A 22,943-nucleotide genomic window follows, 5' to 3' on the forward strand; every position below is an offset into this window, starting at 1 on the left:
AGCACCCCATCCATCACCTTAAACATTCACTCTCTCCACCACCGGCGCACCGTGGCTGCAGTGTGCACCATCTATAAGATGCACTGCAGCAACTCGCCAAGGCTTCTTCGACAGCACCTCCCAAACCTGTGACCTCTACCGCGACTCACTCACACACCATCCGGACTTGGAAATATATCGCCGTTCCTTCATCATCGCTGGGTCAAAACTCTGTAACTCCCTCCCTAACAGCACTGTGGGAGTACCTTCACCACACGGACTGCAGCGGTTCAAGAAGGCAGCTCACCACCACCTTCTCAAGGGCAATTAGGGATGGGCAATAAGTGCTGGCCTTGCCAGCGACGCCCACATCCCATGAATGAATGAGTTTTTAAAAACACCAGGGTGATCTACAGCCACTGTTGCCTGATTGGCTGCATCCAGTAAGATGCCACTAACTACCTGTGCAGACCTGGGCACACCGATCGACCAATACCAATGGCGACCTGCCTGCTCAAGGTCTGGGTCAAAAGAGAGGCAGGTGCAGAGTTATGCAATGGGCAATAATCTATTTGCCTCAATGTGGCAAGAAGTGCACTTCCTACCTTCAAATGAATACTGTGGGTTCCTCTGCTCTGTGCTCAGTCTCCTCCCGTTTCCCAGGCCTTGCCTGTGGGCTATCTCACCACCGGCCCAGAGAACTGCAACTGGAGCCCAGTTAGTGCTCGCAGTTGGTGGGATTTATTCCAATGAGGCCTGAGGATAGCCCCCTCTTCAGGCGGTTAATGCCCTGATCATTTAGTGCAAGTTATCAGGCACTATCAAACTTAAGCCTCAGTCTCTATGATCCAGGTGATGACACCAATCCCGTCCAGATTCCTCTCATTAATGATTCATGCTGTAGCTTTTTAAAAATTTGTTTCTGGGATGTTGGTGTCACTGACAAGGCCGGCATTTATTGCCCATCCCTAACTGCCTTTGAGAAGGTTGTGGTGAGAAGCTGCCTTGAACCGCTGCAGTCCGTGTGGTGAAGGAAATCCCACAGTGCTGTTCGGGATTTTGACCCAGCGACGATGAAGGAACGGCAATATACTTCTTAGTCCGAATGATGTGTGACTTGGAGGGGAATGTGGAGGGGGTGGTGTTCTCATGCGCCTGCTGTCCTTGCCCTAGAGGTTGCGGATTTGGGAGGTGCTGTCTAAGCGTGTTATTGGAGCTGCACTCATCCAGGCAAATGGAGAGTATTCCAGTGATATTATCTGGTGCACATTAGGAGCATTTCTTTAAAATACACAGGTGGTCTCATTATCCTGTTTGACCCATGCAGGTCATGGAGGTTCCTAATTTCCTGAATCCCAAGATTGATAATAACCTTCCGGTGATCAATCCCCTTTGCTGCTCATTTCATTCAGTAATATCACTGTAATAAAGCTACTCGGCTGGGAAAAGTAGCAGACGCTTAAAGCACCTGTGGCCCTGTATCAGGTCAGGGGTTAGTGCCTCAAGGAAAGGTTCAATTGGCTGGTTGAATGGTTGGGGGGAGGATCATTGGGAGATTATTCTTCTCTTTGCTTCATGCCTTGTAATTCTTTGTGTTTATATTTCAGCCGGGAGATGCCATTTACCCAAAAGATGAAAACGGGAAGTATTTTTACCACCCAACAGACCTGTGTGCCACCTGGGAGGTATGGTAGGGCATACCCTCATTCTCCCCTCTCTGCGTTATGTGTAAAACTGCCAAATAGATTTCAATTGAGGCAAGTGCAAGGTCATCAACTTTGGACCTGAAAAGGAAAGATTAGAGCACTTTCTAAATGGTGTAAAGCTAGAAACTATGGAGGTCCAAAGTGACTTGGGGCTCCATCTACATCGATCATTAAAATGTCACGGACAGGTACAGAAAACAATCAAAAGACCAATGCTCTGCGGACCTTTATATCTAGAGGACTAGAACACCAGGGGGTAGAAGTTAGGCTACAGCTGTACAGAGCCCTGGTTAGACCACACCTGGAGCACTGTGAGCCGCTCTGGGCACCACACCTTCAGGAGGATATATTGGCCTTGGAGGGAGTGCAGCGTAGGTTTACCAGAATGATACCCAGACTTCAAGGGTGACATTACAAGGCGAGATTACACAAACTCGGGTTATATTGCTGGGGAATTTAGAAAGTTACAGGATGATTTGATCGAAGTTTTCATGCTTTTAAGGGGAACTGATGGGGTAGAGAGATACTATTTCTGATGGATGGGGAGTCTAGAACTAGGGGACATAACCTAAAGGTTAGAGCCAGGAGTTTCAGGACTGGAGTTTGGAAACACTTCTATTCAGAAAAGGTGATAGAAGTTTGGAACTCTCTTGCACAAACAGCAATTCATGCTGGATCAATTGTTCAATTTAAATCGGAGATTGATAGCGTTTTGTTAACTTGGACACATGTGCATTAATTAAGGAAAGTCAGCACGGATTTGTTAAAGGCAAATTGTGTTTAACTAACTTGATTGAGTTTTTTGATGAGGTAACAGAGAGGGTTGATGAGGGTAATGCAGATGACGTGATGTTCATGGATTTCCAAAAGGTGTTTGATAAATTGGCACATAATAGGCTTTCAGCAAAGTTGAAGCCCGTGGAATAAAAGGGACAGTGGCAGCATGGATACGGAATTGGCTCAGTGACAGGAAACAGAGAGTAGTGGTGAATGGTTTTTCGAATGGGAGGAAGGTATACAGTGGTGTTCCCCAGGGGTCGGTACTGGGACCACTGCTTGTCTTGATATATATTAATGACTTGGACTTGGGTGTACAGGGCACAATTTAAAAATTTGCAGATGACAGAAACGTTGGAAGTATAGTGAACAGTGAGGAGGTTAGTGATAGACTTCAGGAAGACATAGACAGGTTGGTGGAATGGACGGACACGTGGCAGATAAATTTAACGCAGAAAAGTGCGAAGTGATACATTTTGGTAGGAAGAATGAGGAAAGGCAATATAAACTGAAGGATACAATTCTAAAGGGGCTGCATGAACAGAGAGGCCTGGGGGTATATGTGCACAAATTGTTGAAGGTGGCAGGGCAGGTTGAGAAAGCGGTTAAAAAGGCTTATGGGATCCTGGGCTTCATAAATAGAGGAAAGAGAACAAAAGGAAGGAAGTTACGATGAACCTTTATAAAACACTGGTTGGGTCTCAACTCGATTATTGTGTCCAATTCCGGGCACCGCACTTTAGAAAGGATGTGAAGGCCTGAGAGAGGGTGCAGAAAAGATTTACGAGAATGGTTCCAGGGATGAGGGACTTCAGTTACATGGATAGATGGAGAAGTTGGGGTTGTTCTCCTTCGAGTAAAAAAGGTTGAGAGGAGATTTGATCGAGGTGTTCAAAATCGTGAGTGGTCTGGACAGAATAGATAGAGAGAAACTGTTCCCATTGGTGAAAGGGTTGAGAACCAGAGGACACAGATTTAAGGTGATTGGCAGAAGGACCAAAGGCGAAATGAGGAAAAACGTTTTTATGCAGCAAGTGGTTAGGATCTAGAATGCACTTGAAGTACCTGAAGGAGAAATTTGCAGGGCTATGGGAAAAGGGCGGGGGAGTGGGAGCAGCTGACGTGCTCTTGCAGAGAGCTGGCATGGGCTCAATGAATGCTGTAACCATTCTATGATTCTAACTGAAGGTATTAAGGGATAAGGGGCAAAGGCGAGTATATGGAGTTCGGTCGCAGATCTCATTCAATTGCAGAACAGGCTCGAGGGGCTAAATCGCTATCCTGTTTCTAGAGCTACTCTTCACCCCTTGTGAAATAGATCCACACATCTGCCCATTCCTCATGCCTCTGTGTAAAATAGTTCAATATTTGTCTGTTCTTCACCTCTGTGTGTGCATTAATTTTATTTGTTTATTATGGTTCTGGATATTTATTGAGCCTTGTATACATGATTGTGTTCCTGGGTATATGATTGTAGACCTGGGTATATGATTGTAGACCTGGGTATATGATTGCAGATCTGGGTATATGATTGTAGACCTGGGTATATGATTGCAGACCTGGGTATATTATTGTAGACCTGGGTATATGATTGCAGACTGGGTATCAGATTGCAGACCTGGGTATCTGATTGTTGATCTGGGTATATGATTGTAGATCTAGGTATATGATTGTGGACCTGGGTATATGATTGTAGACCTAGGTATATGATTGTAGACCTGGGTATATGATTTCAGACCTGGTTATATGATTGCAGACCTGGGTATATGATAGCAGACCTGGGTATCTGATTGTAGACCTGGGTATATGATTGTAGCCCTGGGTATATGATTGCAGACCTGGGTATCTGATTGTAGACCTGGGTATATGATTGTAGATCTGGGTATATGATTGTGGACCTGGGTATATGATTGTAGGCCTAGGTATATGATTGCAGACCTGGGTATATGATTGCAGACCTGGTTATATGATTGTAGACCTGGGTATAAGATTGTAGACCTGGGTATATGATTGCAGACCTGGGTATATGATTGCAGACCTGGGTATATGATTGTAGACCTGGGTATATGATTGTAGACCTGGGTATATGATTGTATATCTGGGTATATGATTGTAGACCTGGGTATATGATTGTAGACCTGGGTATATTATTGCAGACCTGGGTATATGATTGTAGACCTGGGTATATGATTTTAGACCTGGGTATATGATTGCAGACCTGGGTATATGATTGCAGACCTGGGTATATGATTGTCGACCTGGGTATATGATTATAGACCTGGGTATATGATTGCAGACCTGGGTATATGATTGTAGCCACTAGTATATGATTGCAGATCTCGGTATATAAATGTAGACCTAGGTATATGATTGTAGACCTGGGTATATGATTGCAGACCTGGGTATATGATTGTAGACCTGGGTATATGATTGTAGCCACTCGTATATGATTGTAGACCTGGGTATATGATTGCAGATCTCGGTATATGATTGTAGACCTGGGTATAAGATTGTAGCCACTCGTATATGATTGTAGACCTGGGTATATGATTGCAGATCTCGGTATATAATTGCAGACCTAGGTATATGATTGTAGACCTGGGTATATGATTGTAGACCTGGGTATATGATTGTAGCCACTCGTATATGATTGTAGACCTGGGTATATGATTGCAGATCTCGGTATATGATTGTAGACCTGGGTATAAGATTGTAGCCACTCGTATATGATTGTAGACCTGGGTATATGATTGTAGCCACTCGTATATGATTGTAGACCTGGGTATATGATTGCAGATCTCGGTATATAATTGCAGACCTCGGTATATGATTGTAGACCTGGGTATATGATTGCGGACCTAGGTATATGATTGTAGACCCGGGTATGTGATTGTAGCCACTAGTATATGATTATGAACCCGAGTATATTTTTTTAAATTCATTGTCAACCCTAATTGCCCTTGAGAAGGTGGTGGTGATCCGCCTTCTTGAACCGCTGCAGTCTGTGTGGTGAAGGTGCTCCCACAGTGCTGTTAGGGAGGGAGTTCCAGGATTTTGACGCAGTGACTATGAAGGAATGGCGATATATTTCCAAGTCAGGAGGTGTGTAACTTGGAGGAGAACTTGCAGGTGATGGTGTTCCTATGCGCCTGCTGCCCTTGCCCTTCTAGGTGGTAGAGGTCGCGGGTTTGGGAGGTGCTGTCGAAGAAGCCTTGGTGAGTTGCTGCAGTGCATCTTGTAGATGGTACACACTGCAGCCACGGTGCACCGGTGGTGGAGGGAGTGAATGTTTAAGGTGGTGGATGGGGTGCCGATCAAGTGGGCTGCTTTGTCCTAGATGGTGTCAAACTTCTTGAGTGTTGTGGGAGCTGCACTCATCCAGACATGTGGAGAGTATTCCATCGCACTCCTGACTTGTGCCTTGAAGATGGTGGAAAGGCTTTGGGGAGTCAGGAGGTGAGACACTCGTCACAGAATACCCAGCCTCTGACCTGCTCTTGTTGTCTCAGTGGCTGGTCCAGTTAGGTTTCTGGTCAATGGTGAGCCCCAGTGTGTCGATGATGGGGGATTCAACGATGGTAATGCTGTTGAATGTCAAGGGGGGAGATGGTTAGACTCTCGCTTGTTGGAGATGGTCATTAGAATGAAAGTGAAAAGGATTTTTATTTAATATAAAAACTGGAAATGCTCAGCAGGTCAGGCAGCATCAGTGGCGAAGGAAACAGTTAATGTTTCAGGTGTGATTTCAGATTTCTAGCATCCATAATATTTTGCTTTAGTACAAGCATTTTTATTTGCTAGGCCCTGGAAATGTGTAAAGATGCTGGTTTGGTGAAGTCGATTGGTGTGTCAAATTTCAATCGCAGACAGTTGGAGCAGATCCTGAACAAACCAGGCCTGAAGTACAAGCCAGCAGTAAACCAGGTACTGTCCATTTACAACATGTAGTGTCATGTGGTGGTCCTACTTATTGCAGCAGATGGAGTGACACCTTCATCCTAAAGGAAGCCTCTCCGCTTGGCCATACATTCCACCACATGTCCCACCAGTAGCAGTGCGGCCCTTTATCAGCAAATCACACCTTGGTCTGTCCCCTGCTCCTCCGGTACCTTCTCCTCCTTTGAGCATCTCACCTTGTTCCATCCCTCTCGCCACTATTTAAATTCCTCGTTCTCTACTGCCCACCCAACTTCCATGCCAATATTCTCACTGAGATATCTGCACTGCTTTCTTCCCTCAGCTTCTGCACCGAGCGACTTCTCATCCTTGGTGATTTCAACCTGAATCGCAACTCATCAGACCCTGTCTCCTCTGAGTTCACTGCCCTCCTATCATCTCTTAATCTCTCCCTCGATATAAACTCCCCTACCCAGATTAATGGCCACATCGTTGACCTTGCCGTCTCATGTCACCTCTCTACTCCCATTATGTCAATAACGTCACTTCCTTCTAGGTCTGCCCCTGAAAAAACTCTCACCCAAGTCACTTACAATTACACTTTAAAATTCCCAACCGTCTAGTCTTTGTCCTGACATTCACCATGTACATCTACAGCTACCAATCTGCTCAATCACACCCTCCTAGTCCTCATTAAAATTATTATTCTCTCTCATCCTGTTCACTCCCACTTGTAACGCCCTCATCTCCGCTCACTTAAGTCAAAGGGACGTAGACTTGAACGTTTATGGCAGATAACTTCTTTAGCTATTCATCACCAGATCTGGCTAGACCACAGAAAGCACTATCGGGTCCTACTCTTCTCTGCCAAAACAGCTCACTATTTCAGGATCATTCTGGAGTGCAAAAATAACCCCCAGATTTTTTTCTCCACTACAAACCGTTACCTTAAACCCCTCTTCCCTGCCTCCTCCATCCTCATCCCCAACAACAAGTGTGAGGAGTTCATGGACACTAAATTTGGGCTAAAAATTCACCAACCTTGCACCCGTTTTTTTGGCGATATTTTTGGGGAAGTCTTGCGGCAGTGGTTTTTAAATATCGCTGGGGAGCGGACCGCCACCATGCAAGACTTGAAATATCGCTTTCACCAACAATTTGGCTCACAGCGCACCCGTATTTAGGATGAAAAAAACCGCCAGGTAAAAAGCTGCGTTTCAGCCCCTAGAACAGCAGTGAGTATGAAGATCTGCAAAAACGGTTAGTTAAAGTTCTTATTTTTTAATTCTTTTGCAGCGATTCGCTAGTTATGTGTCTTGTGAACGTTTTGTGATTTTTTTTTTAGCAATATATTTTTTGGTTTTTTCCCCACTCCCAAGGCCTCTCTCACAGCGGCCTCGGAGTAAAGTTGCAGAAAATTAGTGGTTTGCGCCACAATTCCTCGTGCAATGCCGATTTTTACCGTTGCGTAAATTGAAGCCTGAATTTTAGGCCTTGCAGTGATAGCGGAGTGAAAGCGGTATTTTTGGCGAAAAAAACTAATTTCTGGCCCTTTGTCGATCAGCTAACTCTGCTGCTTCCCTCCAGTCCCCTAGTCCACAGGGACAAACTTCCCCTCAGGTTCCCACTTGCACTCGCCCTGAACTTGCATCTTTCTCTACATTCTCTCCAATATTCCCTCGTGTGCTCTATACGCTCGTCCTGTCCATGAGCCCGTCTCCTCTTTTGACCCTATTCCGACCAAACTGCTGACCACCCAACTTCCCTTCCTGGCCCCCATGTTAGCTGATATTGTTAACGGTTCTCTCTCCTCAGGTACTGTTCCCCCGCCCCCTCAAGTCTGCCACCATCACCCCCTCCTCAAAAAATCCACCCTTAACCCTTCTGTCCTTGCTAACTACTGTCCCATCCCAATTCCCTGACTCCCCCACCCTGACTCCACCTCTCCTGACACTCCCCTCTTCCCCCCAACTCTCCCCCCGCCCTGGACTCTCACCCCCGCCCCCGACAACCCCCTGCTCCCGACTCCCTCCTGCCCATCCAGCCCCTGACTCCCCCGTCTCCAGACACTCCCGCTCTGGCCCCGACTCCCACCACCCCCGACACCACCCTCTCCCGACACTCCTCCTCCGTCCACGAAACTCCCCCTCCACCCCCAACAATCCCCCGACTCCCCATGTCCATGACTCCCCCCGCCCCCAAGTCACCCTCTCCTGACTCTCCCCCTGCCCTCGACTCTCCCCCTGCCCCCGACTCTTGCCCTGCACCCGACTCTCCCCCCGCACCCGACAACCCCCTGCCCCCGAGGCCCTCCTGCCCCCGTCCCCTGCCCCTAACTCCCCCCCCGCCCCCCCGCTCTGGATACTTCCCCTCCGGCCCCGGCTCCCCCCGCCCCCGACACCCACCTCTGATAACACTCCCCCTCCGCCCCAACTCTCCCCGCCCCCGACTCTCCCCGCCCCCAACTACCCCCGCCCCCGACTACCCTCCCTTCCCCAACAACCCCCCTGCCCCCGATTTCCCCGCCCCGACAGCCCCCTGCCCCCGACTCCCTCCTGCCCCCGACTCTCCTCCGGCCCCCGACTCCCCCTGGCTCCCGATTCCCCCCCCTCCCCCAACAACCCCCTGCCCTTAATTCCCTCCAGCCCGCCCCGCCCCTGACTCCCCCCTCTCCTGACACTCCCCCTCTGCCCCCAACTCTCCCCGACCAGACTCCCCCCACCCCCGACTCTCCCCCACCCCTGACTCCCTCCACCCCCGACTTCCCCTCCCCCCAACTTCCCCTACCCCCCACTCCATCTGCCCCCAACTCCCCCCGACTCCCCCCCGCCCTTGACTCCCCCCACTGAGCCAGACTGAGACCCTTTATACTGAGTGCCATTTACACAGAATAATGCCAGGCCAATAACTGCATCCACTGCTCTTAATTACAAAAGGCTTTTTCTTTTTGTCTTTTTCTGCTCAGGTCGAATGCCACCCGTACTTTATTCAGACTAAGTTAAATGAATTTTGTGACTCCCATGGCATTGTCATCGTGGGCTACAGCCCCCTGGGAACCTGTCGTGACTCCCTCTGGTAAGTAGTTTGGTGACTTGCTTCCCCTCTCTGAGTGCTCACTCCCTGTTGGGGTATGTTCCATGGGCTTCTCACCCAACTGACCATTCTTCATGTGTGTCGCGGTCAGACATTGTGCCTGAGATGGTGCAGTGGTTGAGATCAGATACCTTCACGTGGATCTCTATCCTAAGCCGGGTTGTTGGGTTGTAAATTCACCCCCCATCGCTCTGCAGGGTAGAGTCCGTGACCAGCAGCAATTGCTGAAAAGCTGGGTAAGCCCAAACCTCTCCCCAGCTCAGCTAATCTAAGCCCACCTTAGTGAGGTTAACATTCTAACTCTCGACCTTTGCATTGCTGAGTAGGTCACAGCTCAGCAATGTTCAAATCTTGTTGCTACGGACAGAATAAAAATGTCTGCAGCTTTGGGATTGGGCAATTTACCTCTCTCACCGACATCGCTTTACCTCCATAGACACAATTCTTGCCTGATGTGATGCCATAGATGTGCAGTACAATCTGGGCCAGGAATCTTGACAGATTATTCTCCTTCAGTAGCCAGGGGCACTGAGGTTAATTGTAATAGCACAGTTACTCCTGTCTTCATAGTAGTCGGGTGTCAGGCGTTCCCCTGTGGGCAGCACTCATGCCCCTCAGTCAGAAAGTTATGGGTTAAGGCCCCACTCCAGAGACTTGAGCACATAATCCATGCTGACACTTCAGTGCAGTACTGAAGGAGTGCTGCACTGTCGGAGGTGCCGTCTTTCACATGAGATCTTAAACCGAGGCCTCATCTACCCTCTCAAGTGGACATTAAAGATCCCATATCACTAATTAGCAATCTCGTTGTGCGAGGCCCCTTGGGGAAGAGTGACCATAATATGGTGGAATTCTGCATTAGGATGGAGAATGAAACAGTTAATTCAGAGACCATGGTCCAGAACTTAAAGAAGGGTAACTTTGAAGGTATGAGGCGTGAATTGGCTAGGATAGATTGGCGAATGATACTGAAGGGGTTGACTGTGGATGGGCAATGGCAGACATTTAGAGACCGCATGGATGAACTACAACAATTGTACATTCCTGTCTGTCGTAAAAATAAAAAAGGGAAGGTGGCTCAACCGTGGCTATCAAGGGAAATCAGGGATAGCATTAAAGCCAAGGAAGTGGCATACAAATTGGCCAGAAATAGCAGAGAACCCGGGGACTGGGAGAAATTTAGAACTCAGCAGAGGAGGACAAAGGGTTTGATTAGGGCAGGGAAAATGGAGTACGAGAAGAAGCTTGCAGGGAACATTAAGACGGATTGCAAAAGTTTCTATAGATATGTAAAGAGAAAAAGGTTAGTAAAGACAAACGTAGGTCCCCTGCAGTCAGAATCAGGGGAAGTCATAACGGGGAACAAAGAAATGGCGGACCAATTGAACAAGTACTTTGGTTCGATATTCACTGAGGAGGACACAAACAACCTTCCGGATATAAAAGGGGTCGGAGGGTCTAGTAAGGAGGAGGAACTGAGGGAAATCCTTATTAGTCGGGAAATTGTGTTGGGGAAATTGATGGGATTGAAGGCCGATAAATCCCCAGGGCCTGATGGACTGCATCCCAGAGTACTTAAGGAGGTGGCCTTGGAAATAGTGGATGCATTGACAGTCATTTTCCAACATTCCATTGACTCTGGATCAGTTCCTATGGAGTGGAGGGTAGCCAATGTAACCCCACTTTTTCAAAAAGGAGGGAGAGAGAAAACAGGGAATTACAGACCGGTCAGCCTGACATCGGTAGTGGGTAAAATGATGGAATCAATTATTAAGGATATCATCGCAGTGCATTTGGAAAGAGGTAATATGATAGGTCCAAATCAGCATGGATTTGTGAAAGGGAAATCATGCTTGACAAATCTTCTGGAATTTTTTGAGGATGTTTCCAGTAGAGTGGACAAGGGAGAACCAGTCGATGTGGTATATTTGGACTTTCAGAAGGCTTTCGACAAGGTCCCACACAAGAGATTAATGTGCAAAGTTAAAGCACATGGGATTGGGGGTAGTGTGCTGACGTGGGTTGAGAACTGGTTGTCAGACAGGAAGCAAAGAGTAGGAGTAAATGGGGACTTTTCAGAATGGCAGGCAGTGACTAGTGGGGTACCGCAAGGTTCTGTGCTGGGGCCCCAGCTGTTTACACTGTACATTAATGATTTAGACGAGGGGATTAAATGTAGTATCTCCAAATTTGCGGATGACACTAAGTTGGGTGGCAGTGTGAGCTGCAAGGAGGATTCTATGAGGCTGCAGAGCGACTTGGATAGGTTAGGTGAGTGGGCAAATGCATGGCAGATGAAGTATAATGTGGATAAATGTGAGGTTATCCACTTTGGTGGTAAAAACAGAGAGACAGACTATTATCTGAATGGTGACAGATTAGGAAAAGGAGAGGTGCAACGAGACCTGGGTGTCATGGTACATCAGTCATTGAAGGTTGGCATGCAGCTACAGCAGGCGGTTAAGAAAGCAAATGGCATGTTGGCCTTCATAGCGAGGGGATTTGAGTACAAGGGCAGGGAGGTGTTGCTACAATTGTACAGGGCCTTGGTGAGGCCACACCTGGAGTATTGTGTACAGTTTTGGTCTCCTAACCTGAGGAAGGACATTCTTGCTATTGAGGGAGTGCAGCGAAGGTTCACCAGACTGATTCCCGGGATGGCGGGACTGACCTATCAAGAAAGACTGGATCAACTGGGCTTGTATTCACTGGAGTTCAGAAGAATGAGAGGGGACCTCATAGAAACGTTTAAAATTCTGACGGGGTTAGACAGGTTAGATGCAGGAAGAATGTTCCCAATGTTGGGGAAGTCCAGAACCAGGGGACACAGTCTAAGGATAAGGGGGAAGCCATTTAGGACTGAGATGAGGAGCAATTTCTTCACCCAGAGAGTGGTGAACCTGTGGAATTCTCTACCACAGAAAGTTGTTGAGGCCAATTCACTAAATATATTCAAAAAGGAGTTAGATGAAGTCCTTACTACTAGGGGAATCAAGGGGTATGGTGAGAAAGCAGGAATGGGGTACTGAAGTTGCATGTTCAGCCATGAACTCATTGAATGGCGGTGCAGGCTAGAAGGGCCGAATGGCCTACTCCTGCACCTATTTTCTATGTTTCTATGTTTCTATTTAAAAAAGAGCAGGGGTGTTTTCCCTGGTGTCCAGCCCAACATTTATCCCACAACCAACATCACTAAAACAAATGACCTGTTCATTTATCTCATTGCTGTGTTTACGGGAACTTGCTGTGGCTGCTACGTTTCCTACATTACAACAGTGACTACACTTCAAAAATACTACATGGGCTGTAAAGCGCGTTGGGATGTCCTCAGATCACCAAAGACGTTATACAAGTGAAAATCCTTCTTTTTTTCACGTCTACTGACTTACTTGTATTACAGCTTTGCATCAGAATGGAGGACCAACTCAAAACACAGCACATCGCCCCCAGACAGGGCCTGCAGCAGGTGGTGAGAGAACCAACACGAGGGAAAAACCTACTTGACCTTATCCTCACCAATCTACCTGTCGCAGATGCATCTGTCCATGACAGCATTGGTAGCAGTGACCACCGCACAGTCATTGTGGAGACGATGTCCCGTCTTCACACTGAGGACACTCCATCATGTTGTATGGCACGACCACCGTGCTAAATGGGATAGATTCAGAACAGATCTAGCAGCTCAAAACTGGGCATCCATGAGGCGCTGTGGGCCATCATCAGCAGCAGAATTGTATTCCACCACAATCTGTAACCTCATGGCCCGGTATATCCCTCACTCTACCATTACCATCAGGCCTGGGGACCAACCCTGGTTCAATGAGGAGTGTAGAGAGCATGCCAGGAGCAGCACCAGGTGTACCTGAAAATGAGGTGCCAACCTGGGGAAGCTGCAACACAGGACTACATACATTCCAAACAGCGGAAACAACATACTACAGACAGAGCTAAGTGATCCCACAAACAACAGATCAGATCAAAGCTCTACAGTCCTGCCACATCTAGTTGTGAATGGTGGTGGACAATTAAACACAGCTCCCTGAATATCCCCATCCTCAATGATGGCGGAGCCCAGCATGCAAGTGCAAAAGACAAGGCTGAAGTGTTTTAAACCATTTTCAGCCAGAATTACTGAGTGGATGATACATCTCGGCCTCCTCCTGATGTCCCCATCATCACAGAAGCCAGTTTTCAGCCAATTCGATTCGCTCTACGTGATATCAGGAAGCGGCTGAGCGCACTGGATACAGCAAAGGCTATGGGCCCCGACAACATCCCGGCTGTTGTGCTGAAGACTTGTGCTCCAGAACTAGCCACGCCTCTAGCCAAGCTGTTCCAGTACAGCTACAACACTGGCATCTACCCGACAGTGTGGAAAACTGCCCTGTAGAATGGCAATGGGACAAGGTACCAGAGAGTGTCCGGTACCTATGGGACTGTACCCAACAAAGGTGGTGCTCTCCGGAGGCACAATCGGAAGGGGGCTTTTTGCAAATTACATGGTGCTTGTCTGTGTTTGCAGGGTGAACATCGAGATTCCCTCTTTGCTGGATGACCCTGTCCTAAACTCTGTGGCAGCAAAGTACAAGAAGACAAGTGCCCAGGTGGCTCTGCGTTACCAGCTTCAGCGTAACATAGTCGTCATTCCAAAAAGTTTTAACCCAGAACGCATCAAACAGAACTTTGAGGTAAAGTGTAGTTTAAAGTTATTTTACACTGCGGTACCAATTTGTTTAAATGTATTTTACATTGAGGTAATGTTTTGCTTAAATGTGTTCTATTATATAGAATTACATAGAAATTTACAGCACGGAAGGAGGCCATTCGGCCCATCGTGTCTGTGCTGGCCGACCAAGAGCTATCTGGTCTAATCCTACTTTCCAGCTCTTGGCCCAGCTTATGGCACTTCAAGTGCATATCCATAGGATGAGGGTTCCTGCCTCCACCACCCATTCAGGCAGTGAGTTCCAGACCCCCACCGCCCTCTGGGTGAAAAAAATTCTCCCCAAATCCCCTCTAATCCTTCTACCAATTACTTTAAATTTGTGCCCCTGGTTATTGACCTCACTGCTAAGGGTAATGGGTCCTTCCTATCCACTCTATCCAGGCCCCTCATAATTTTATACACCTCATTAAGGTCTCACTTGAGGCCTCCTCTGTTCCGAAATAAACAAACCCAGCCTATCCAATCTTTCCTCAAAGGTAAAATTCTCCAGTTCAGGCAACATCCTCGTAAACCTCCTCTGTACCCTCTCTAGTGCAACCACATCTTTCCTGTAATGTGGTGCCCAGAACTGCACACAGTACTCCAGCTGCGGCCTAACCAGGGTTTGATACGATCCATTCCACTGGTTCTGCTCCACACGAGCTTCCTTCCACCTGTCTCTATCTGACCCTTGCAACATAACCTTCCTCCTTTCTCCCTCGTGCACTTGTCTAGTTTCCCCTTAAATTCATCGATGCTTTTTGATACGTCCTTAATATACACTATAAATGCACACGGGGCCCATGCTTGAGAGAAGGTCAGTCTGTGACCTGTCCTTTATTCCTTAGCACTCAAGTGCAGGAAGTGGGTGGAGCCTCCACTTTTATATCTGAAGATCCAGGTTAGGAGTGTCTCCCACAAGTTCACCACCTAGTGGTCATTGTTCTCACAGTGCACAATTAGGTCAGATTATACATGGGTTATATTGCTAGTTGAATACATGACATCACCTCCCCCCCAAAAGTCTTATTGGGATCACAGGTTGAGTCTCTCTGGTAGTTTACGCTCTCTGTAGAGCGCCTGAGTTGGGGCTCTGGTTGTTGGGTGCTGGCCTGAGTGTCTGCTGTTTGCGCTGCCTCAGGCCTATCCGGACTGCCCACAGTGACTGGGCTCTCCTCCCTTTGGTCTCTGTGTTCGGTCACCTGTGGAGGAGTGAACTCTATATTGTGTTCTTCCTCTGCTTCTTCTATGGGGTTGCTGAACCTCCTTTTTGTTTGATCCACATGTTTGCGGCAGATTTGTCCATTGGGAAGTTTCACTACCAGAATCCTATTTTCCTCTTTGGCAATCACAGTGCCTGCGAGCCATTTGGGCCCTGCAGCGTAGTTGAGGACAAAAACAGGGTCATTTACATCAATACATCGCGCCCTCGCATTCCTGTCATGGTAGTCATATTGTGACTGGTGCCTGCTCTCGACAATTTCTTTCATGGTGGGGTGTATAAGGGATAACCGGGTTTTGAGCGTCCTTTTCATTAGCAGCTCTGCGGGTGGAACCCCTGTGAGCGACTGTGGTCAGGATCTGGAAGCGTGATAAGCAGCTTTGTAGGGAACCCCCTTGGATTCTGAGCATCCCCTGTTTTATTACCTGCACTGCTCGTTCTGCCTGGCCGTTTGAGGCCGGCTTGAACGTTGCCATTCTGACATGGTTAATTGCATTGCCTGCCATGAAGTCCTGGAATTCAGTGCTTGTGAAGCACGGGCCATTGTCGCTGACCAAGATGTCCGGTAGACCGTGGGCGGCGAACATTGCCTGTAGACTTTCTACCGTGGCAGAGGATGTGCTTGAATTTTAAATGTCACACTCGATCCATTTGGAGTAGGCGTCTACTACAACCAAAAACATTTTTCCCATGAAAGGACCTGCGTAGTCCACACGGATGCGTGACCAAGGCTTGGCAGGCCATGGCCAGGGGCTAAGGGGGGCTTCCCTGGGTGCATTGCCCAGCTGGGCACATGTGTTGCACCTGCGAACACAAAGTTCCAGATCTGCGTCTATCCCTGGCCACCAAACGTGTGACCTGGCAATTGCCTTCATTATGACAATGCCCGGGTGCTCATTGTGGAGTTCTCTGATGAACACCGCTCTGCCCATCTGGGGCATGACTACTCGGTTTCCCCACAGTAGGCAATCGGCCTGAATCGAGAGTTCATCCCTGCGCCTGTGAAATGGTTTAAATTCCTCAGGGCATGCCCTGTACGTGGCTGCCCAGTCCCCATTCAGGACACATTTCTTGACTGGAGACAATAGCGGGTCTCTATTTGTCCAGACTTTAATCTGACGGGCTGTCACAGGTGAGCCTTCGCTTCCGAAAACTTCAACAGCCTTGACCATCTCAGCAGCATGCTCGGTAGCCCCCTCAGTGGCAGCTAGCGGGAGCCTGCTGAGTGCATCGGCGCAGTTTTCGGTGCCCGGTCTGTGCCGAATTGTGTAGTCATAGGCGGTTAGCGTGAGTGCCCACCTCTGTATGCGGGCCGATGCGTTTGCATTTATGGCCTAGTTGTCGTCCAAAGGGGACGTTAGAGGTTTGTGATCTGTCTCCAGTTCAAATTTCCTGCCAAACAGGTACTGGTGCATTTTCTTTACCGCATATACACATGCGAGCGCCTCCTTTTCTATCATCTCGTAGCCCCTTTCTGCCTGGGACAGACTTCTGGAGGCATAAACTACCGGCTGTAACTGACCCTTGGCATTGACATGCTGCAACACACACCCGACACCTTAGGACGACGCATCGCACGTTAACACAAGTTTCTTACATGGGTCATATAGCGTTAACAGATTGTTGGAACATAACAAATTGCGTGCTTTATTAAAAGCCCTTTCCTGGCTGTCCCCCCAGACCCATTCGCGACCTTTGCGAAGGAGCATGTGTAGCGGCTCTAGCAGCGTGCTCAATTTGGGAAGAAAGTTACCAAAATAGTTCAGGAGCCCCAGGAACGAACGCAGCTCCGTCGTGTTACGGGGTCTGGGTGTTCTCTGGATTGCTTCCGTCTTGGACGCAGTAGGGCTGATCCCGTCTGCTGCTACCCTCATCCCCGGGAATTCTACCTCTGGAGCTAGGAAGACGCACTTCGCCTTTTTCAGTCGCAGCTCTACCCGGTCCAGTCTGCGTAGCACCTCCTCCAGGTTGTGGAGGTGTTCTTCAGTATCGTAACCCGTGATGAGGATGTCGTCTTGAAAAACCACCATCCCTGGAATCGACTTGAGGAGGCTTTCCATATTTCGTTGGAAGATCGCGGCGGCCGAGCGAATCCCGAACGGACATCTGTTGTACTCAAACAACCCCTTGTGTGTCGTGATGGTGGTCAGCTTCTTCGACTCATTCGCCAGCTTCTGGGTCATGTAAGCTGAGGTCAGATCCAATTTTGAAAAAAGTTTTCCACCGGATTGCGTCGCTTGATGGTGGCCTTGTAATCACCACATATCCTGACCGACCCATCCGCCTTGAGCACCGGCACAATTGGGCTCGCCCAGTCACTGAATTCGACTGATGAGCTGATGCCTTCCCTCAGTAGGCGGTCCAAATTGCCTTCTATCTTTTCCCGCATCACGTACGGCATCACCCTGGCCTTGTGGTGTACTGGCCTGGTGTCCGGGTTTATGTGAATCACTACCTTGGCCCCCATGAAAGTGCCAATGCCGGGTTGAAATAATGAGTCAAATTTGTCCAGGATCTGTGAGCATGATACTCGCTCCACAGAGGAAATTGCATTGACATCGCCCCATTTCCAGTTCATGACAGCAATCCAACTCCTCCCCAGTAGTGCTGGACCATCCCCCGGTACAACCCAGAGTGGCAAACTGTTCTCCGAATCTTTGTGGGTCACGACTACTGTGGCGCTGCCAAGCACCGGAATGATCTTCTTTGTGTATGTCCGTAGCTATGCGTCAACCGGCGATAATTTTGGCCTCCTGGCCTTGGACGCCCACAACTTTTCAAACTGTTTGGTACCCATCAGGGACTGGCTGGCCCCCGTGTCTAGCTCCATTGATACTGGGATGCCATTGAGGAGCACTTTCATCATTATCGGTGGCATCCTGGTGTATGAACTGTATACGTGCTCCACATGAACTCGCTGAACTTCAGCTTCCAGCGATTTCCCCCAGCATTCATTTCTGCAATTTCTGCAGGTATTTTGCTCATCTCTGCAAACTCCGGCTGAGTGTGTGCCTCCATGCCTCCAACATGAGCTGCGGTTTGAAACAAAAGGTCCCTTGCCAGTCGATCGTCCCTGACTGCCCCTGTTATTGTCCTTGAGTGCACCATTAACAGATGTTGATGGCCCCATTACTGGCCACATTGGCCCTTGCAATGGCGTGAATCGCCGTTCAGCTTGCCATTGTCTCTGTGGAACTCCCCCTCTGGGTTCGACTACATGTTGGGGCATGCCCGATTGCCCTTGTCTGCCTGGAGAACTGTGTGCTGCTTTAACAATGTTGAATCTCTGTCCCAACCATTCCTTAACACAGTACCTCTCGTCTGTTCTGCTAGTGGTCATGCTCGCGTGGTTTAAATCCCAATTTCTCGTCGCCATTGATACGTCCTTACTATACAGTATAAATACACACGAGGCCCATGCTTGAGAGAAGGTCAGTCTGTGACCTGTCCTTTATTCCTTCGTACTCAAGTGCAGGAAGTGGGTGGAGCCTCCCCTTTTATATCTGAATGCAAAAGGCAGGAGGCAACAGAGCAGAGTAGCCCTGGGGTAAGTGTAAACCACAAGGTGATAGGAAGGGACAATATGTATGAAGATAAAGGGGCTGCAGGAGGGGTCAAAACTAAAAATCATGGTTTAAAAGCTAGTATTAAAACACTCTACCTAAACGCACGCAGCATTCGAAATAAAGTAAATGAGTTGACGGCACAAATCATTACAAATGGGTATGATTTGGTGGCCATTACAGAAACGTGGTTGCAGGGTGGCCAAGACTGGGAATTAAACATACAGGGGTATCTGACAATTCAGAAGGATAGACAAGAAGGGAAAGGAGGTGGGGTAACTCTGTTAATAAAGGATGATATCAGGGCAGTTGTGAGAGATGATATTGGCTCTAATGAACAAAATGTTGAATCATTGTGGGTGGAGATTAGAGATAGTAAGGGGGAAAAGTCAATGGTGGGCGTAGTTTATAGGCCCCCAAATAATAACTTCACGGTGGGGCGGACAATAATCAAGGGAATAATAGAGGCATGTGAAAAAGGAATGGCAGTAATCATGGGGGATTTTAACCTACATATCGATTGGTCAAATCAAATCGCACGGGGTAGCCTGGAGGAGGAATTCATAGAATGCATACAGGATTGTTTCTTAGAACAGTATGTTACAGAACTTACAAGGGAGCAAGCTATCTTAGATTTGGTCCTGTGTAATGAGACAGGAATAATAAACGATCTCCTAGTAAAAGATCCTCTCGGAATGAGTGATCACAGTATGGTTGAATTTGTAATACAGATTGAGGGTGAGGAAGTAATGTCTCAAACGAGCATACTATGCTTAAACAAAGGGGACTACAGTGGGATGAGGGCAGAGTTAGACTGGGAACGTAGACTAAATGGTGGCACAATTGAGGAACAGTGGAGGACTTTTAAGGAGCTCTTTCATAGTGCGCAACAAAAATATATTCCAGTGAAAAAGAAGGACGGTAAGAGAAGGGATAACCAGCCGTGGATAACCAAGGAAATAAAGGAGAGTATCAAATTAAAAACCAATGCGTATAAGGTGGCCAAGGTTAGTGGGAAACTAGAAGATTTGGAAAATTTTAAACGACAGCAAAGTATGACTAAGAAAGCAATAAAGAAAGGAAAGATAGATTACGAAAGTAAACTTGCGCAAAACATAAAAACAGATAGTAAAAGCTTTTACCGATATATAAAACGGAAAAGAGTGACTAAAGTAAATGTTGATCCTTTAGAAGATGAGAAGGGGGATTTAGTAATGGGAAATGTGGAAATGGCTGAGACCTTAAACAATTATTTTGCTTTGGTCTTCACAGTGGAAGACACAAAAACCATGCCAAAAATTGCTGGTCACGGGAATGTGGGAAGGGAGGACCTTGAGACAATCACTATCACTAGGGAGGTAGTGCTGGACAGGCTAATGGGACTCAAGGTAGATAAGTCCCCTGGTCCTGATGAAATGCATCCCAGGGTATTAAAAGAGATGGCAGAAGTTATAGCAGATGCATTGGTTATAATCTACAAAAATTCTCTGGACTCTGGGGAGGTACCAGCGGATTGGAAAGCAGCTAATGTAATGCCTCAGTTTAAAAAAAGAGGGCAGACAAAAGGCAGGTTAGTGTAACAACTTTAGTGGGGAAAATGCTTGAAGCTATCATTAAGGAAGAAATAGCGGGACATCGAGATAGGAATAGTGCAATCAAGCAGACGCAACATGGATTCATGAAGGGGAAATCATGTTGAACTAATTTACTGGAATTCTTTGAAGATATAACGAGCATGGTGGATAGAGGTGTACCGATGGATGTGGTGTATTTAGATTTCCAAAAGGCATTCGATAAGGTGCACACAAAAGGTTACTGCAGAAGATAAAGGTACGCGGAGTCAGCGGAAATGTATTAGCATGGATAGAGAATTGGCTGGCTAACAGAAAGCAGAGAGTTGGGATAAATGGGTCCTTTTCGGGTTGGAAATCGGTGGTTAGTGGTGTGCCACAGGGATCGGTGCTGGGACCACAACTGTTTACAATATACATAGATGACCTGGATGAGGGGACAGAGTGTAGTGCAACAAAATTTGCAGATGACACAAAGATTAGTGGGGAAGCGGGTTGTGTAGAGGACACAGAGAGGCTGCAAAGAGATTTAGACAGGTTAAGCGCATGGGCTAAGGTTTGGCAGATGGAATACAATGTCGGAAAATGTGAAGTCATCCACCTTGGAAAATAAACAGTAAAAGGGAATATTATTTGAATGGGGAGAAATTACAACATGCTGCGGTGCAGAGGGACCTGGGGGTCCTTGTGCATGAATCCCAAAAAGTTAGTTTGCAGGTGCAGCAGGTAATCAGGAAGGCGAATGGAATGTTGGCCTTCATTGCGAGAGGAATGGAGTACAAAAGCAGGGAGGTCCTGCTGCAACTGTATAGGGTATTGGTGAGGCCGCACCTGGAGTACTGCATGCAGTTTTTGTCACCTTACTTAAGGAAGGATATACTAGCTTTGGAGGGGGTACAGAGACGATTCACTAGGCTGATTCCGGAGATGAGAGGGTTACCTTATGATGATAGATTGAGTAGACTGTGTCTTTACTCGTTGGAGTTCAGAAGGATGAGGGGTGATCTTATAGAAACATTTAAAATAATGAAAGGGATAGACAAGATAGAGGCAGAGAGGTTGTTTCCACTAGTTGGGGAGACTAGAACTAGGGGGCACAGCCTCAAAATACGGGGGAGCCAATTTAAAACCGAGTTGAGAAGGAATTTCTTCTCCCAGAGGGTTGTGAATCTGTGGAATTCTCTGCCCAGGGAAGCAGTTGAGGCTAGCTCATTGAATGTATTCAAATCACAGATAGATAAATTTTTAACCAATAAGAGAATTAAGGGGTATGGAGAGCGGGCGGGTAAGTGGAGCTGAGTCCACGGCCAGATCAGCCATGATCTTTTTGAATGGCGGAGCAGGCTCGAGGGGCTAGATGGCCTACTCCTGTTCCTAATTCTTATGTTCTTATGTTCTTATGAAGCTCCAGGTTAGGAGTGTCTCCCACAAGTTCACCACCAAGTGGTCATTGTTCTCACAGTGTACAACTTAGGTCAGATTATACCTGGGTTACATTGCTGGTTGAATACATGACACTTTTCGTCCAACCACTCCCTGTGGTAGCGAGTTCCACATTCTCACCACTCTCTGGGTAAAGAAGTTTCTCCTGAATTCCCCATTGGATTTATTAATGACTATCTTATATTTACAGCCCCTTGGACTGCCCCACAAGTAGAAACATCTTCTGTACATCTATCCTAGCAAACCCTTTCATTATTTTAAAGACCTCTATCAGATTACTCTCCGCCTTAAGTTGGATTGGGAGTGAGATCCACAGTGAGGCCACAGTGAAAACTATTGCAGCTGATGAATCATTTGAGAGGGAGCAGCAGTTTCAGTAACTTTTAACCAATATAATGTTTAATTTATTTCTTGTTCCCCTCACTGTCTCTGATTTCTCTCATTTCTTAGATTTTTGACTTTTCTTTGACGGGTGAAGAAATGAAAAAGATCAGTGCTCTCAACAGAAACCAGCGATATGTGGAACTTTTGATGTAAGCTTCCCATCTGTGAAACCAGGAATCAGTGTCAGGAACCTTTCACATCTAATGCAGCCTCCAACTGTTTAAGGCAAAATAACTATTATTGTTCAACCCCACCGAACCCTGATGGCTCAGTGGGTAGATGTGCCACTTGGTGTGGTCCTGGTTCAGGCTGATCTCGTCCAACCCCAGCCCTAGACTCACCCTGCAACAACACTTCCCATTAGCAGTCACTGGATAACCATCAGGAGCAAGTTGATTTTCCCTCTACCTACTGCATTAGCACTGAGGCCAACTGTACCATCTTTATCTGGATCCTCGGTTTTAACCTGCTTCGCAGGTGTAACTGCCGGGGTTCCCAGGCCCTGGGACTCCCACAGCTGCAGTGAGGCGAGGATCACCTCAGGGTTCACTCCTTGTGGGCTGGGAGGAGCAGGATTACCTCCCCACGGTCCCCCCCCCCACC

General features: G+C 47.6%; 1 protein-coding gene across 1 annotated transcript in view; it reads left to right on the forward strand.

Moving 5' to 3' along the window:
* The window catches only part of LOC139257743 (aldo-keto reductase family 1 member D1-like), a 37,702-nt gene that overhangs the window by 12,405 nt on the left and 2,354 nt on the right, over nucleotides 1–22,943 (forward strand). Inside the window, exons 2-6 of the mRNA XM_070874606.1 lie at nucleotides 1,587–1,664; nucleotides 6,264–6,386; nucleotides 9,325–9,434; nucleotides 13,975–14,140; nucleotides 22,407–22,489. Of these exons, the coding sequence (XP_070730707.1) occupies nucleotides 1,587–1,664; nucleotides 6,264–6,386; nucleotides 9,325–9,434; nucleotides 13,975–14,140; nucleotides 22,407–22,489 (560 nt within the window). The remainder of the gene's footprint in view (nucleotides 1–1,586; nucleotides 1,665–6,263; nucleotides 6,387–9,324; nucleotides 9,435–13,974; nucleotides 14,141–22,406; nucleotides 22,490–22,943) is intronic.

This window comes from Pristiophorus japonicus, unplaced genomic scaffold (assembly GCF_044704955.1).
Source record: "Pristiophorus japonicus isolate sPriJap1 unplaced genomic scaffold, sPriJap1.hap1 HAP1_SCAFFOLD_905, whole genome shotgun sequence".
Lineage (NCBI taxonomy): Eukaryota > Metazoa > Chordata > Chondrichthyes > Pristiophoridae > Pristiophorus > Pristiophorus japonicus.